The sequence below is a fragment of the Hylobates moloch genome, unplaced genomic scaffold, assembly GCF_009828535.3.
Source record: "Hylobates moloch isolate HMO894 unplaced genomic scaffold, HMol_V3 SCAFFOLD_14, whole genome shotgun sequence".
NCBI lineage: Eukaryota > Metazoa > Chordata > Mammalia > Primates > Hylobatidae > Hylobates > Hylobates moloch.
In genome coordinates, this window is record NW_026652289.1 from 93,455,883 (window position 1) to 93,470,453 (window position 14,571).

General features: G+C 39.5%; 1 protein-coding gene across 5 annotated transcripts in view; it reads left to right on the forward strand.

The window, feature by feature from the left end:
- Nucleotides 1–14,571, forward strand: part of GALK2 (galactokinase 2) — a 163,130-nt gene that overhangs the window by 53,063 nt on the left and 95,496 nt on the right. For all 5 annotated transcript variants that reach the window (XM_032176326.2, XM_032176327.2, XM_058427728.1 and 2 more), the window contains exon 3: nucleotides 300–423. In XM_032176326.2, coding sequence (XP_032032217.1) covers nucleotides 300–423 — 124 coding nt within the window. The remainder of the gene's footprint in view (nucleotides 1–299; nucleotides 424–14,571) is intronic.

A 14,571-nucleotide genomic window follows, 5' to 3' on the forward strand; every position in this document is an offset into this window, starting at 1 on the left:
AGACTGTCTTTCCTGTCCTCTTCAATTCCTCTATCCCTGATGTTATGTTAAAACCAGGTACTGTGATTTTCAGGTACTCACCTGAATTTTCTGGGTTCTTATGAAGGTGTTTATTGCATAGATAGTTGCTCAGTTTGAGCATGGAAGGGTTCTATTTGGCCATCTTGCTCTGCTTCCCTTTATTTTTATTTACTGTGAAAACCTGGCTCATGGTCAGTTTTTTCCTGTATGTAAACTTTCTTGAGGTGCTTTTGTTTTATATATTAGCAATGATTAAAAAAGCTTTCTCTTTTTTCTAGGAGAGCATATAGATTATTGTGGATATTCTGTTCTTCCTATGGCTGTAGAACAAGATGTGCTAATAGCTGTAGAACCTGTGAAAACATACACTCTCCAACTGGCCAATACAAATCCCTTGTATCCGTGAGTATTTAAAATTGCTAATGTGTGTGTATGTATGGTTCTGTTTGTACCCAAATGAACTCTTTAGGAGATATCAAATTTATAACAAGTCATTTAATTTATTGATATTTTGTACCTGACATTCAAAAAATTCTAAGGCCATTATTTATTGTTTGTTCATTTTGTTCATTTGTCAATTCATTTAAGGAATATTACCAAAGACTTACCATGTGCTAGACATTGCCTTAGATACCAGGTGATACAAAGATAAATAACTCTGTTCTTGTCCGATAGGTACTTATCATCTATTGATCTAATTAACTCCAGCAAAGTCAGGTCTGATGTTTTCCTATGTTACTGTGGCACCTTCTAAGTATCTTGTCATAGCATCTTATTATGCTGTATTATTATTATCTGTTTATTTACCTGTGTCACCCAGTAGACTGTAAACTCTGTGACTTCAGGCACTGTTGCCTCTCTTCTTCAATGCCCTAGCATATAAAACAGAGTCTGGTGCCTAATAGAGATAAGTTTCTAGTACATATGCTTTATCAAGTTAACAAAGTCTTTAAAAAAAATCTTAGTTTGCTAAGATTAAACAAGTTTACTAATGGGTATTGAATTTAATTAAATGTCTAGAATTGAAGATCAGTTTTTTTAAAATATGGTGAATTAGTCTGATGAATTTTCTAATGTTGAGCCCTTTTTGCATTTCTGGGATAAGCTCTACTTGCTTCTAATGTATTATAGTGGATTTGACTTGATAATTACAGAAAAAGATTTTGGCTTATATTTGGCATATTATATGTTTGGCTTATTCATTGGTTAGTTTATCTGCAATAACATTCATGTATTCAGAAAATATTTTTGATAAGACTATATACCAGCTTGTGCAAGAAGTAGAAGTTTTTTACTTTTATATGGAACTTACTGTAGAAGATCTTTTTTTCCTTTTCATTTCACATGTCTGATAATATATCTTGTGTGCATTTTGGACCCTTGAAAAGCTCACATTATCTCAAACATATTTTCGTGTCATTGTTTATGAACATTTAAAAATCGGTGCATAATATTTTGTCATCTTGATTTAGTAAAGTTTACTTAATCATTCCCACAATAATGAATATGTGGTTTCAGTTTCATTGTTCACAAAAGTAGATCCTGAGACAGACCTGGATGAAGGTAGTATATTTGAGAAATGGTCCCAGGAGCAGTAGGAAAGAGCATGAAGAATGAGTTGGGCAATTAGAGGTGAATTATCAAGATATATAGTCCTTCCTAGAGGCAGGAGGCTCGATTCTACCAGGACCCCTAGGAAGCATGCAGTATGCCTCCTAGAATTGTCCATTCATTTTAGCATTCATTGTGTAGGTATATCTTAATTTGTTTATCTGTTTGCCAATAATGGACATTTAGATCATTCCCAGTTTTTGCCTGAATGAATAATACTGCTACAAATATTTATGTACAAATATATGTGTGGACATATGTTTCATTTCTGTTGGATAAATACCTATGATTGGAGTGTCTGGTTTGCCATTTATTTATTTATTGAGACAGGGTCTCACCCTGTTGCTCAGCCTGGAGTGTAGTGGGGCAATCTTGGCTTAACTCAACCTCTGCCTCCCGGGTTCAAGAGATTCTCCCACTTCAGTCTCCGGAGTAGCTGGGATTACAGGCACATGCCATCACACCTGGCGAATTTTTGTATTTTTTGGTAGAGATGGGATTTCACCATGTTGACCAGGCTGGTCTTGAACTACTGACCTCAGGTGATCCACCTGCATCAGCCTCCCAAACTGCTGAGATTACAGGTTTGAGCCACTGCATCCGTCCTGGTTTGCCTTTGATATGGTTTGGTGGTGTCCCCACCCAAATCTCATCTTGAGTTGTAACTCCCACAATTCCCACGTGTCCTGGGAGGAACCTGGTGGGAGGTAATTGAATCATGGGGTTGGGTCTTTCCCATGCTGTTCTTGTGATAATGAATAAGTCTCATGAGATCTGATGGTTTTAAAAATGGGAGTTTCCCTGCACAAGCTCTCTTTTTGCCTGCCACCATCCATATAAGATGTGACTTGCTCCTCCTTGCCTTCTGCCGTGATTGTGAGGCTCCTGCAGCCACGTGGAACTGTAAGTCCATTAAACCTCTTGCTTTTGTAAATTGCTCAGTCTTAAGTATGTCTTTATCAGCGGCATGAAAACGAACTAATATAGCCTTTTAAAGAAATTTTCTGGCTGGGCACTGTGGTTCACGCCTGTAATCCCAGCATTTTGGGAGTCTGAGGTGGATGGATCGCTTGAGCCTGGGAGTTCAAGACCAGCCTGGGCAGCATGACAAAAGCTTGTCTCCACTAAGAATACAAAAAAATTAGTTGGGCATTGTGGCATGCAACTGTAATCCCAGCTACTCAGGAGGCTGAGGCAGGAGAATCGCTTGAACCTGGGAGGTGGAGGTTGCAGTGAGCTAAGATCGCGCCACTGTACTCCAGCCAGGGTGACAGAGCGAGACTCTGTCTCAAAAAAAAAAAAAAAAGAAAGATATTTTCTGCTTGCCAAAGTTGTATAATTTTACATTCTCACCAGTGGTGTTACTAACATGTCTTAAAATTTTAGCTATTCTCATAAATGTGTAGTAGCATATTTCAAGTTTTAAAATTTCTCTGATGAATGATGTTGAACATCTTTTCATCTACTTATTTGCTACCTAGATGTATTCTTTGTTGAAGGGTCTTCTCAAATCATTTCCCTGTTTTTGAGTTTCTTATAGATAGAAGTCTTTATTTATTTTTTTTTTTGAGACAGTGTCTTGCTCTGTCACTTCTGTGTTGGGACATTGCAGATCCTTTCTTGTAGCTATTTTGAAATATACAATACATGGTTGTTAACTATAGTCCCCCTACTCTGCTATAGACCATTAGAACTTATTCCTTCTATCTAACCGTATGTTTTTACCTATTTGCCAACCTCTTTTTATGCCCCATTCACTGACCATTCCTCACCTGTATTATCTATCATTCTACCCTGTACCTTCATGAGATCAATTTTTTAAGTTCCCACACGTGAGTGAGAATATCTGATGTTTGTTTTTCTGTACCTGGCTTATTCCATCCACGTTGCTGCAAATGACATGATTTTATTTTTTTATGGCTGAATAGTATTCCATTGTGTATATATACATTTTCTTTATTTATTCATCTGTTGGTGGGCACTTAGGTTGATTCCCTATCTTTGCTATTGTGAATGGTACTGGAATAAACATGGAGTGCAGGTATCCCCTTGATATATTGATTTCTTTTCCTTTGGATAAATACGCAGTATTAGAGTTGCTGGATCATATGGTAGTTGTGTTTTTAGTGCTCTGAGAAATCTCCCTACTGTTTTCTATAACGGCTGCACCAATTTACATTCCCACCAACAGTGTATAAGTGTTCCCTTTTGAGAAAAGTGTACTTTTGAGATCTTAGCCATAAAATCTTTGGCTATATCCTAAAGCGTTTCCCCTATATTTTTTTCTAGTAGTTTTATAGTTGTAGGTGTTATGTTTAAGTCTTTAACCTATCTTGGATTGAATTTTGTAGATAGTGAGAAATAGGGGTTCAATTCATTCTTCTGCGTATGGGTATTGAGTTTTCCCAGCACCATTTATTCAAGAGGGTGTTCTTTCCTGAATGTATTTCCTTGGTACCTTTGTTGAAAATGAGTTTGCTGGCCAGGCACGGTGGCTCATGCCTATAATCCCTGCACTTTGGGAGGCTGAGATGGGCAGATCACCCGAGGTCAGGAATTTGAGACCAGCCTAGCCAACATGATGAAGCCCTGTCTCTGTTAAAAATACAAAAAGTTAGCTGGGCGTGGTGGTGCATGCCTATAATCCCAGATGCTCAGGAGGCTGAGGCAGGAGAATCGCTTGAACCCAGGAGGCAGAGGTTGCAGTGAGCCGAGATCATGCCACTGCACTCCAGCCTGGGCAACAAGAGCAAAAAAACTCTCGAAAAAAATAAAAAAATTAAAAAAAAAAAGAAAATGAGTTTGCTGTACATACATGGAAGTATTTCTGGGTTCTCTCTTCTGTCCCATTACTACAAGTGTCTGTTTTGATACCAATACCTTGCTGTTTGGGTTTTTATAGCCTTGTAATATATTTTGAGGTCAGATAGTGTGATGCCTCTTGCTCTGTTCTTTTTGTGCAGGAGTGCTTTGGCTATTTGGGCTCTTTTTTTTTGGTTTTATACATATTTTAGGATTTTTTTCTATTTTTGTGAAAATGACAGTAGTATTTTTATAGGGATTGCACTGAATTTGTAGACTGCTTTGGGCAGTATGTTCATTTTAACAATATTAATTTTTTCAATCCATGAACATGGGATGTCTTTTCATTTGTTTGTGTCCTCTTCAATTTCATTCATCAGTGTTTTCTAGCTTTCCTTAGAGATCTTTCATCTCCTTGGTTAAATTTATTCTTAGGTATTTTTTTTGTAGCTATTATAAACAGCATTTCTGGCTTAATTTCTTTCTCAGCTAGTTCATTATTGGTGTATTGAAATGCTGCAGATTTTTGTATGCTGGTTTTTTTATACTGCAACTTTACTGAATTTATCAGGTGTAGGAGTTTTTTTGGAGTCTAGGTTTTTCTGGATATAAAATCATGTCACCTGTGAAACAGGACAATTTAACTTCCTCCTTTTCAGCTTGGATCCTTCTATTTTTATTTTTGCCTGATTATTCTGGCTAAGATTTCCAGTATTATGTTGACTAGGAGTAGTGATATTGGTCATCTTTGTTGGGTTCCAGGTTTTACAGGAAAGGCTTCAACTTTTCTTTATTTGATGTGATGTTAGCTGTGGGTTTGTCATATGAGACTTGTATTGTGTTATGGTGTATTTATTCTATGCCTGATAATTGAGAGTTTTTATTGTGAAAGGATGTTGAATTTTATTACATGCTTTCTCTATGTCTATTGAGATGATTATATGGTTTCTGTCCTTTATTCTACTGATGTGATGTGTCACATTTAGTGATTTGTGTTTCTTGAACAATCCTTGCATCCCTGGGATAAATTCCACTTGATCATGGTGTTTTATCTTTTTGATGTGCTGTTGGATTCAGTTTGCTGCAATTTTGTTGAAGATTTTTACATATATGTAAATAGGGATCTTGGCCTGCAGTTTTGGTTTTTGTTACACCTTTGTCTGATTTTAGCATCAGAGTGATACTTGCCTTTTGGGACTAGGTTAATTCCCTTCTCTTCAATTTATTGGAATTGTTTGAAGAGGATTGGTATTTGTTCTTTGTAAGTTTGGTAGAGTTTTTCAGTGAAGCCGTCCAGTCTTGGGCTTTTCTTTGTTGGAAGCCTTTTCATTTTACTGTTTCAATCTTGGTACTTGTTACTAGTCTGTTTATGTTTTTTGTTTCTTCCTGATTTAATCTTGGTATGTTGTGTGTTTAGGAATTTATCAATTTCCTTTAGCTTTTCTGATTTGTTTGTGTATAGTATAGTTGTTCATAACAGTGTCTGATAAGCTTTTGTATTTCCATGGTATCAGTTGTAATGTTCCTTTTTTGATTCTGATTTTGTTTATTTGGGTCTTCTCACTTTTTTTCGTGGTTAATCTGGCTAGCAGTTTATCAATTTTGTTCTTTTCAAATAATCAACTTTCCATTTTCTTGATTCTTTGTATTTTTTCAATAAAATAATTTCAACTTTTATTTTAGATTCAGGGGTTACATGTGCAGGTTTGTTACTTGGATGCATTTTGTAATGGTGATGTTTGGGGTACAGATGATCCCATCACCCAGGTAGTTAGGCAGTTTTTCAGCCCACACTTCCTGCCTCCCTACTGCCCCTGCCATTGCGTACTAGTCCTCAGTGTCTATTGTTCCCATCTTTATGTCCCTGTGTACTCATATTTAGCTCCCACTTATAATTGAGAACATGCAGCAGTACTTGATTTTCTGTTCCTGTGTTAATTTGCTTAGGACTATAGCCTTCAACTGCATCCATGTTGTTGCAAAGGATATGATTTCATCATTTTTATGGCTGCATAGTATTCCCCGGTGTATGTATACCACAGTTTCTTTATCCAACCCACCACTGATGGGCACCTGGGTTGATTCCATGTGTTTGCTATGGTAAATAGTGCTTCAATGAACATGTGAGTGCACGTGTCTTTTTTTTTAGAACAATTTATTTTCCTATGGGTATATACCCAGTAACGGGATTGCTGGGTTAAATGATAGTTCTGTTTTAAGTTCTGTGAGGAAACTCCAAACTGCTTTCCACAGTGGCTGAACTAATTTACACTCCCACCAAGAGTGTATAAGCATTCCTTTTTCTACACGGCCTTGCCAGCATCTCTTTCTTGTTGACATTTACATAATAGTCATTCTGACTGGTGTGAGATGGTATCTCATTGTGGTTTTGATTTGCATTTGTATGTCTTCCTTTGAGAAGTGTTTGTTCATATACTCTGCCCATTTTTAAATGGGATTATTTGTTTTTTGCTTTTTGATTTGTTTACAATTTTTACAGATTCTGATATTAGACCTTTGGCAGATGCATAGTTTGTGAATGTTTTCTCTCATTTTGTGAGTTATCTGTTTACTCTGTTGACAGTTTCTTTTACTGTGCAGAAGCTCTTTAATTAGGTCTCACTTGTCAATTTTTTTTTTTTATCACAGTTGCTTTTGGAGAATTAGCCATAAAATCTTTGCCAAATTCTAACCATTTCCTAGGTTTTCTTCTAGGATTCGTACAGTTTGAGGTCTTATATTTAAATCTTTCATCCATCTTGAATAAATTTTTGTATATGCTGAAAGATAGGGGTCCAATTTCATTCTACTGCATATGGCTAACCAGTTATACCAGCACCATTTATTGAATAGGGAGCCCTTCCTTCATTGCTTGTTTTTGTTAACTTTGTGGAAGATCAGATGGATGTAGGTGTTCAGCTTTATTTCTGGGTTTTCTATTCTGTTCTATAAGTCTATATCTATGTATCTGTTTTTGTACCAATACTATGCTGTTTTGGTTACTATAGCCTTGTAGTATACTTTGAAGTTGGGTAATGTGATAACTCCAACTTTTTTCCTTTTACTTTAGTTTTTTCACTGATTCTCCTCTGAGAGAACTGGTGTTCTTTTAACTGTGGTTTAAATGGAGGATAGTCAGTTGGCTTCATTTCTGGTTGCTTTCAGAGGGCCAAGGCTCTGTACAGGATCTTTATTTGTGGCTAGATTCTTGCCCCTGGTTTCACAAGTGATGTATATTGGCAGATTATTTTTGGTGTTTTAATTTGGGTTGTGATCCAGTAAATGGTGCTTAAGAGTGGTGGCCAGCAGATAGGCTCTTAATCAGCTTCACAGCTTTTTTTGTATTTCAGTGCATATGCAGTAGTGCTCTATAGTGGGGTAGAGGGAGACAGATGACCCTCTCAGCAGGTCTGTTCCTGAGCTTTGAGGAAGCCCCCTCTGATCACTGGCACTGATCCTGTCTTTTTTTTTTATTAGGTCTTCTGGGCTGCAGGGCTCCCTCAGGCAGAGGCTATGACCTGCAGATAGGCCACACCATTCTTGGACTGGTCCTGTAGAGCAGGGTTCCCCAATCCCTGTTACCGCTTCATGGCCTGTTCAGAAGTGAGCCACACAGCAGGAGGTGAGCAGTGGGTGAGTGAGCATTATTACCACCTGAGCTCGGTCTCCCGTCAGATCAGCAGTGGCATTAGACTGTCATAGAAGCATGAACCCTATTGTGGACTGCATGTGGGAGGGATCTAGGTTGCATGCTCCTTACGATAATCCAATGCCTGACAATCTGAGGTAGAATAGTTTCAACCTGAAACCATCCCCTCCTCCCCAACATACACCATCCATGGAAAAATTGTCTTCCACAAAACTGATCCCTGTGCTACAAAGGTTGGGGACTGCTGCTGTAGAGGGAGAGATGCCCTTCTCTGGTGCTGGCTTACAAGCCTGTGTGTGTCACTCCTCTCTGTCTTCTGAGGGTGTGGGCTCCTTCCCTGCTCTAGCACTGGCTACAGATCTTGGCTCAAGATTCCCAAGCTGCATGCTGCAACCCTGAGCTGTTGGGACTGGCCCACAGCTCCATCTTTTGGCTCCTTTGGCACAGCACCAACTGTGCTGAGGGATTCCAACTGCTTCCAGACCTCTGAGAAAGTACTCAGGCTGGCCTTTTGGTAAAGCACCTGTACTGGGCAGTGGAGGCTGCACTGTACTCATGCTCCTGTTAGAGCAGCTGGGCAGAGGCCTTGGAAGGGGCTGGTGGGAAGGAGTGCCTGCAGAACAGACATGTCCCGTTCCCACTGGAAAGTCAGCCCTGTTCTCTTGACCCAGTGATCAACTGGGCTTAGAGTTACTCAGAGGAAGAAGGAGAGCCTTGGGGGATGGGCACCTATGGCTGTATTCTGCTGTGGCTGCCATGTGTGCCAAACCTCCATTCCATATAGGCTGGAGTACTTTTACTGCCTACTCTCCAGGCAGATCCCCTTGCCAGTTTAAATGTTTATGGGCATCATAGGATCTCTTGTACCTAGGACTGGAGATCTGTAGCAAGAGTGGGTTGCCCCACTATCCCTTCACTAACCCTTCCATCAGGAGGCTTTCAGGGCTGAGCATGAGCCCCAGCATTCAGCAACCCCACACAAGGTTCCCAGCTTCTTCTCTTTTCAGCCTCAGTGTCTGTGTTGCTTCTGTATCTACTCTTGGTGTTTTCTCTCTCAGATTTGCTCAAAGTGTGTTAGTTTACTTAATATTTAGTCTCATTCAGTGGGAGTGGTGCTTCCTGGCTGTGTCTAGTCAGCCACCTGATCTGCTATCCCTCCAAAAGCTTTAACCCTTTGTGTTTTTTTAGTAGCTACTTTATTTAGTTCTATTCTGATCTTCATTATTTCTTTCCTTCTACTATTTTTGGGTTTCGTTTTTTATTGCTTTTCTAATTCCCTGAGATGCGTAATTAGGTTGCTTATTTGAACTCTTTCTTTTTAGATGTAGGCATTCATTGCTATGATCTTCTCTGTTGGCAGTGTTTTTAGTGTATTCCATAGATTTTGGTATGTTGTGTTTCAGTTCTCATTTATTTGAATAAATTTTTTTATTTCTATGTTAATTTCTTCCTTGAGCTAGTGGTCATTCAGAATCATACTGTTAAATTTCCTTGTATTTGTACAGTATCACAAGTTCCTCTTTTTATTACTATCTAATTTTAATCCATTATATCTAAGAAGATATTTGATACACACTGTCTAGTTTTATTCTGTTGTATCTAAGAAGGTATCTGACATGATTTCCATTTTAAAAAATTTGTTGAGGCTTGTTATGTGTCCTAACATATGGTCTATGCTGGAGAATGTTTCATCTGCTGATGAGAAGAATGTATATTCTGTAGCTGCTGGATGAAATGTTTTGTAAATTTCTGTTAGAGCTGTTTGGTCAGTAGTGCAGTCTAAATCCAGTGTTTTTAAATTTTCTGTTGTGATGATCTCTGTAATGTTGAGAGTGGGCTGCTGAAGTCCCCAAGTATTATTGTATTGTGCTCTCTTTCTCCCTTTAGTCATAATAATATTTGCTTTATATATCTGGGTGCTCTGTTGTTGAATGCATATGTGTTTAGAATTGTCATATCCTTTGCTAATTTGATCCCTTTGTCATTATATAATACCTCTCTTTGTCTATTTTTACTTTTTTTGACTTAAAGTCTATTTTATCTGACATAAGCATGGCTATTCCTGCTTGCTTTTGGTTTCTGTTTGCATGGAATATATTTTTTTCATTCCCTTACTTTCAATATATGTGTGTTTTTTTCAGGATGAAAAGAGGTTTTATTTTTGTAGGGGGCTTATTTTAGGGTCATGTTTTTAAATCAGTTATCCTAGTTTATATCTTTTAATTGGAAATTTTAATCTGTTTACATTCAATGTTGTTATTGATATGGGAGGGCTTATTCCTGTCATTTTGTTAATTGACTTCTGGTTGTTTTATATATCTTTTTTTTTTTATTTCTGTCTTGTTTGTTGTGGTTTGGTGGTGTTCTGTAGTGGTAACATTTGAGTCCTTTCTCTTTCTTACTCATGAGTTTACTCTACCAGTGGGCTTTGTACTTTTATATATTTTCCTGTTGGTGTATATATTATCCCTTTGCTTCCAGGTATAGTACTCCCTTAAGCACTGCTTGTAGGTTCAGCCCATTCATGATAAATGTGCTCAGCTTTTGTTTTTCTGGGAAAGACTTCAGTTCTCCTTCATTTATGAAGGATGATTTTGTTGAGTATAGTATCCTTGGCTGCTAGTCTTTTTCTATCTACACTTTGAATATATCATCCCATTTTCTCAGGGCCTGTATGGTTTCTGCTGAGAAATCCACTGTTGTTTTGGTGGGACTCCTTTATAAGTGTCTGGATGCTTTTCTTTTGCTGCTTTAAGAATTCTCTTGTTGTCTTTGACTTTTGACAACTTTGCTATAATGTGCCATGGAGAAGACCTTTTAAAGTCATATTTGTTTGGGTATCTCTGAGCTTCCTGTATCAGAATATGTAAATCTGTTACTGGACTGGGGAAGTTTTCAGCTATTATTTTGTTAAGTAGGTTTTCTATCCTTTTGGTTTTCTCTGCTTTCTTGAACACCAAAAATTCAAATATTTGGTTGCTTTATGATGCTTCATAAGTTACATAAGGTTTTATCATTCTCTCTTATTCTTTTTTCCTTATATTTGTCTGACTGTGTTATTTCAAAAGAGCTATCTTCAGATACTGAAATTCTTCTGCTTGATCTAGTTTATTGTTGAAGCTTTCAAATGCATGTTTTATTTCATTCAGTGAATTGTTCTGTTCCAATATTTTTGTCTATTTTATGATATCCATTTGTTAAATTTCTTTTTCATATGCTAGAATTTTTTTCCGATTTCTTTGTGTCTGTGTTCTCTTGTCTTTCACTGATATATATATATATATATATTGAGATGGAGTCTCAATCTGTTGCTCAGGCTGGGGTGCAGTGGCATGATATTGGTTCACTACAGCCTCTGCATCCTGGGTTCAAGTGATTCTCATGCCTCAGCCTCCCGAGTAGCTGGGATTACAGGCACCCACCACCACACCTGGCTGATTTTTGTATTTTTAGTAGAGATGGTGTTTCACCATGTTGGCTGGGCTGGTCTAAAACTCCTGACCTCAAGTGATCTGCCTGCTTCAGCCTTCCAAAGTGCTGGGATTATAGGTGTGAACCACCACACCCGGCTTCACTGAGCTTTTTAAATGTCATTACTTTGAATTCTATTTCTGGAATTTAATAAATTTCTTTGTCATTGGAATCTATTGCTGGTGAATTGGTGAATTTGCCTCTTCCAAATTTTAGAATTTGCTTTTATAGACAATGACTTTTTCTCAAAGATGTACCTATGATATTGGTTCGGTTGGCATGTTGGCATTGATTCTTGGCACTTGTAGTATTGTAGTCTCTGTATAATTCCTTTGGCCATAAACAGTATCAGTGGTCTCTGATTTCCTCAGTGACTTAGGATATTGTTGTTGTTGGAGACTGTGGATCCTGGCAGTTGTAGCAGTCAGCCGTGCGTGTGGCTGGGTCCTTGGACCCCTGGGTAGTTAGTGTCACCTGTGTGATGGCAGTAGCAGTAGTAGAACAATCCTCTGGCTCCTAAGCATTTTGCATTGTTGTTGGTGGCTGTGTTAGGCTGGGTGAGTTGGTCCCCCATGCCACAGGTGTTGCATGCAGTTGGAAGCTAGCTGTGATAGTAGTAGTAGGTTGGGTGGGCTCATCTTTAGGTCCCTGGGAGAGTGTTCAGGTGCCAATGGTGGTAGATTGGACACAGCCATTCTTAGTACCCTGGGTGGTATGCTTAGGCATAGGGGTGGAGTCTGGCAGGGCAGGCCTATCCTCAGGCCTCCTGATGGTGTATGCAAGTGGTAGGCAGTAGTAGAGTGAACCAAGCCACCTAGTGGAATGCCCAGGTGGTGGTGGCAGTGGCTGTGTTGTGGCCTAGCTGCGGGGGAGAGTGAGGTTGCTTTCACTGGCAGCAGTAATAGACAATTGGCTGGGGAGCATGCACTTTGGCTCCAGGTGGTGGCTGTAGGTGGCATAGCCTTTCCTCAGGGCACTTGAAAATTCATGGTGGCCCTGCTGCTATGAATACCAGGGTTCTGCCAGTGGCTCATGGTTTGGCCCCAGCAGTGCAATGGAAGTTGCTGTGAGTGAGGGAGTCTATATTTAGGGCTCGTGAAAATACACAGCAGCATCACTGCTGGGAGTATTGTAGTTATTGCCAGTGGCTTACATTTTGGCTCTGACAACAGCAGTTAGCACTCGTGGTGTCTGTGGGTAGGGGATATCAGAGAGGTTGCAAGGATGTGGAGACAGGAGCTGTTGGTCCCCATGGCAGGATGCGGTCTAGTAGAGTCTGGGATCTCAGTATAGTGAGTTGCTTAGGACTTGGGGGTGTGTAAAACCCAGCATGAATTTCCTCTTTGGAGCAATGCCATCATGTGATCTCCAAGTAGTTCCTCTGTCAGTCACATGGTCCTGAAGGGTTGAGGGGCTCTCCTATGGCTAGGATTGCAGGAGTCCTTGATAGTAATGTGGACCACTTGGGGTGTTTCTCTTGCCCTTTACCCACACTGAAGAGCCTCTCCAGGCTCCCAGCTGATTCTGGCTGAGCAGGCTGCCCTGATTTCCTCTCCTTCCTTGCCTTAGGTGTTTCTTGTCACTTCTTGTTGAATTCAGTGTTCTCTCTTACATGATCTATTCTAACTGTGATTGTCAACTTGTTATTTTGGTTCTTCTTTGTGGAGGAGGCAAGTACCAGATGCCTATAGGCATTCTTCTGTGCCTCCGACTTCATATATTTTTTGATGCTACTCTTATTATAAATGGTCTACCCCAGATCCAGACACACACAGGTGTCTTATAATGGTCTACCTACCCCAGGTCCAGACACACACAGGGTAGACACTGGGCAGGTGTTTCTTTGAAGAACAAGTAAACGAATAAAATATGTAAGTGGAAAGTATTAATGTAATAATGGGTCATGTCTGCTCATTTTCAGGATTCTTTTCTCAGAATTCTACAAACATGGAAGTGGGGGTAGAGAAAGCAAATGGATAATGTAATGCAGGGTTGAGAGTTGGTGGGAAAATGAGTGTCTGGTTTTGAACCTCAAGAAAAGGCTAGGTAGAGAGGTGAGATAGGGATGCGGGAAAGGGCAAAGATCAATAACTAATCAAAAAGCAGTTTTTTTTTGTTTTTTCTGACAGACTTAAGCTATACTTCTAATTCTGTGGGAGCTGGCACTTTTCAGTTTGTATTAGTCCATTCTTACACTGCTGTAAAGAAATACCTGAGACTGGGTAATTTATAAATAAAAGAGGTATAATTGGCTCGTGATCCTCTACAGGATGTACAGGAAGCATGGCTGGGGAGGCCTCAGGCAAATTACAAACATGGTGGAAAGCAAAGGAGAAGCAGGCATGTCTTACATGAGTGGAACAGGAGGAAGAGGGCTGGGGGCAGCTACACACTTTTTACACAACCAAGTCAAGTGAGAACTGTATCATGAGAAGAGTACCAAAGGGGGAAATCCACCTCTGTGATCCAATCACTTTCCACCAGGCCCCACTTCCAAAACTGGGGATTATAATTTGACATGAGATTAGGGCAGGGACGTAAATCCAAACCGTATTATTCTGTCCCTGGCCCCTCCCAAGTCTCATGAACTCACATTCCAAAATTCAGTCATCCCTTCTCAACAGTCCTCAGAGTCTTAACTCATTCCAGCATTAACTTACAAGTCCACAGTCCAAAATCTCATCTGAGACAAGGCAAGTCCCTTCTGCCTATAAGCCTGTACAATAAAAAATGGGTTAGTTATTACTTCCAACATAAAATGAGGGTACAGACACTGGGTAAATACTTCTTTTCCAAAAGGGAGAAATTAGCCAAAAGAGAGGGGCTACAGGCCCCATGTAAGTTTGAAACCCAGCAAGAGAGTCATTAAATCTTAAAGCTCCAAATAATCTCCTTTGACTCCATGTCTCACTTCCAGGGCACACTGGGGCAAGGGGTGGGCTCCTAAGCCATTGAGAAGCTCCACCCTGAAGATTTGCAAAGTAAAGCCCCTGAGGCTGCTTTCATGGGCTAGTGTT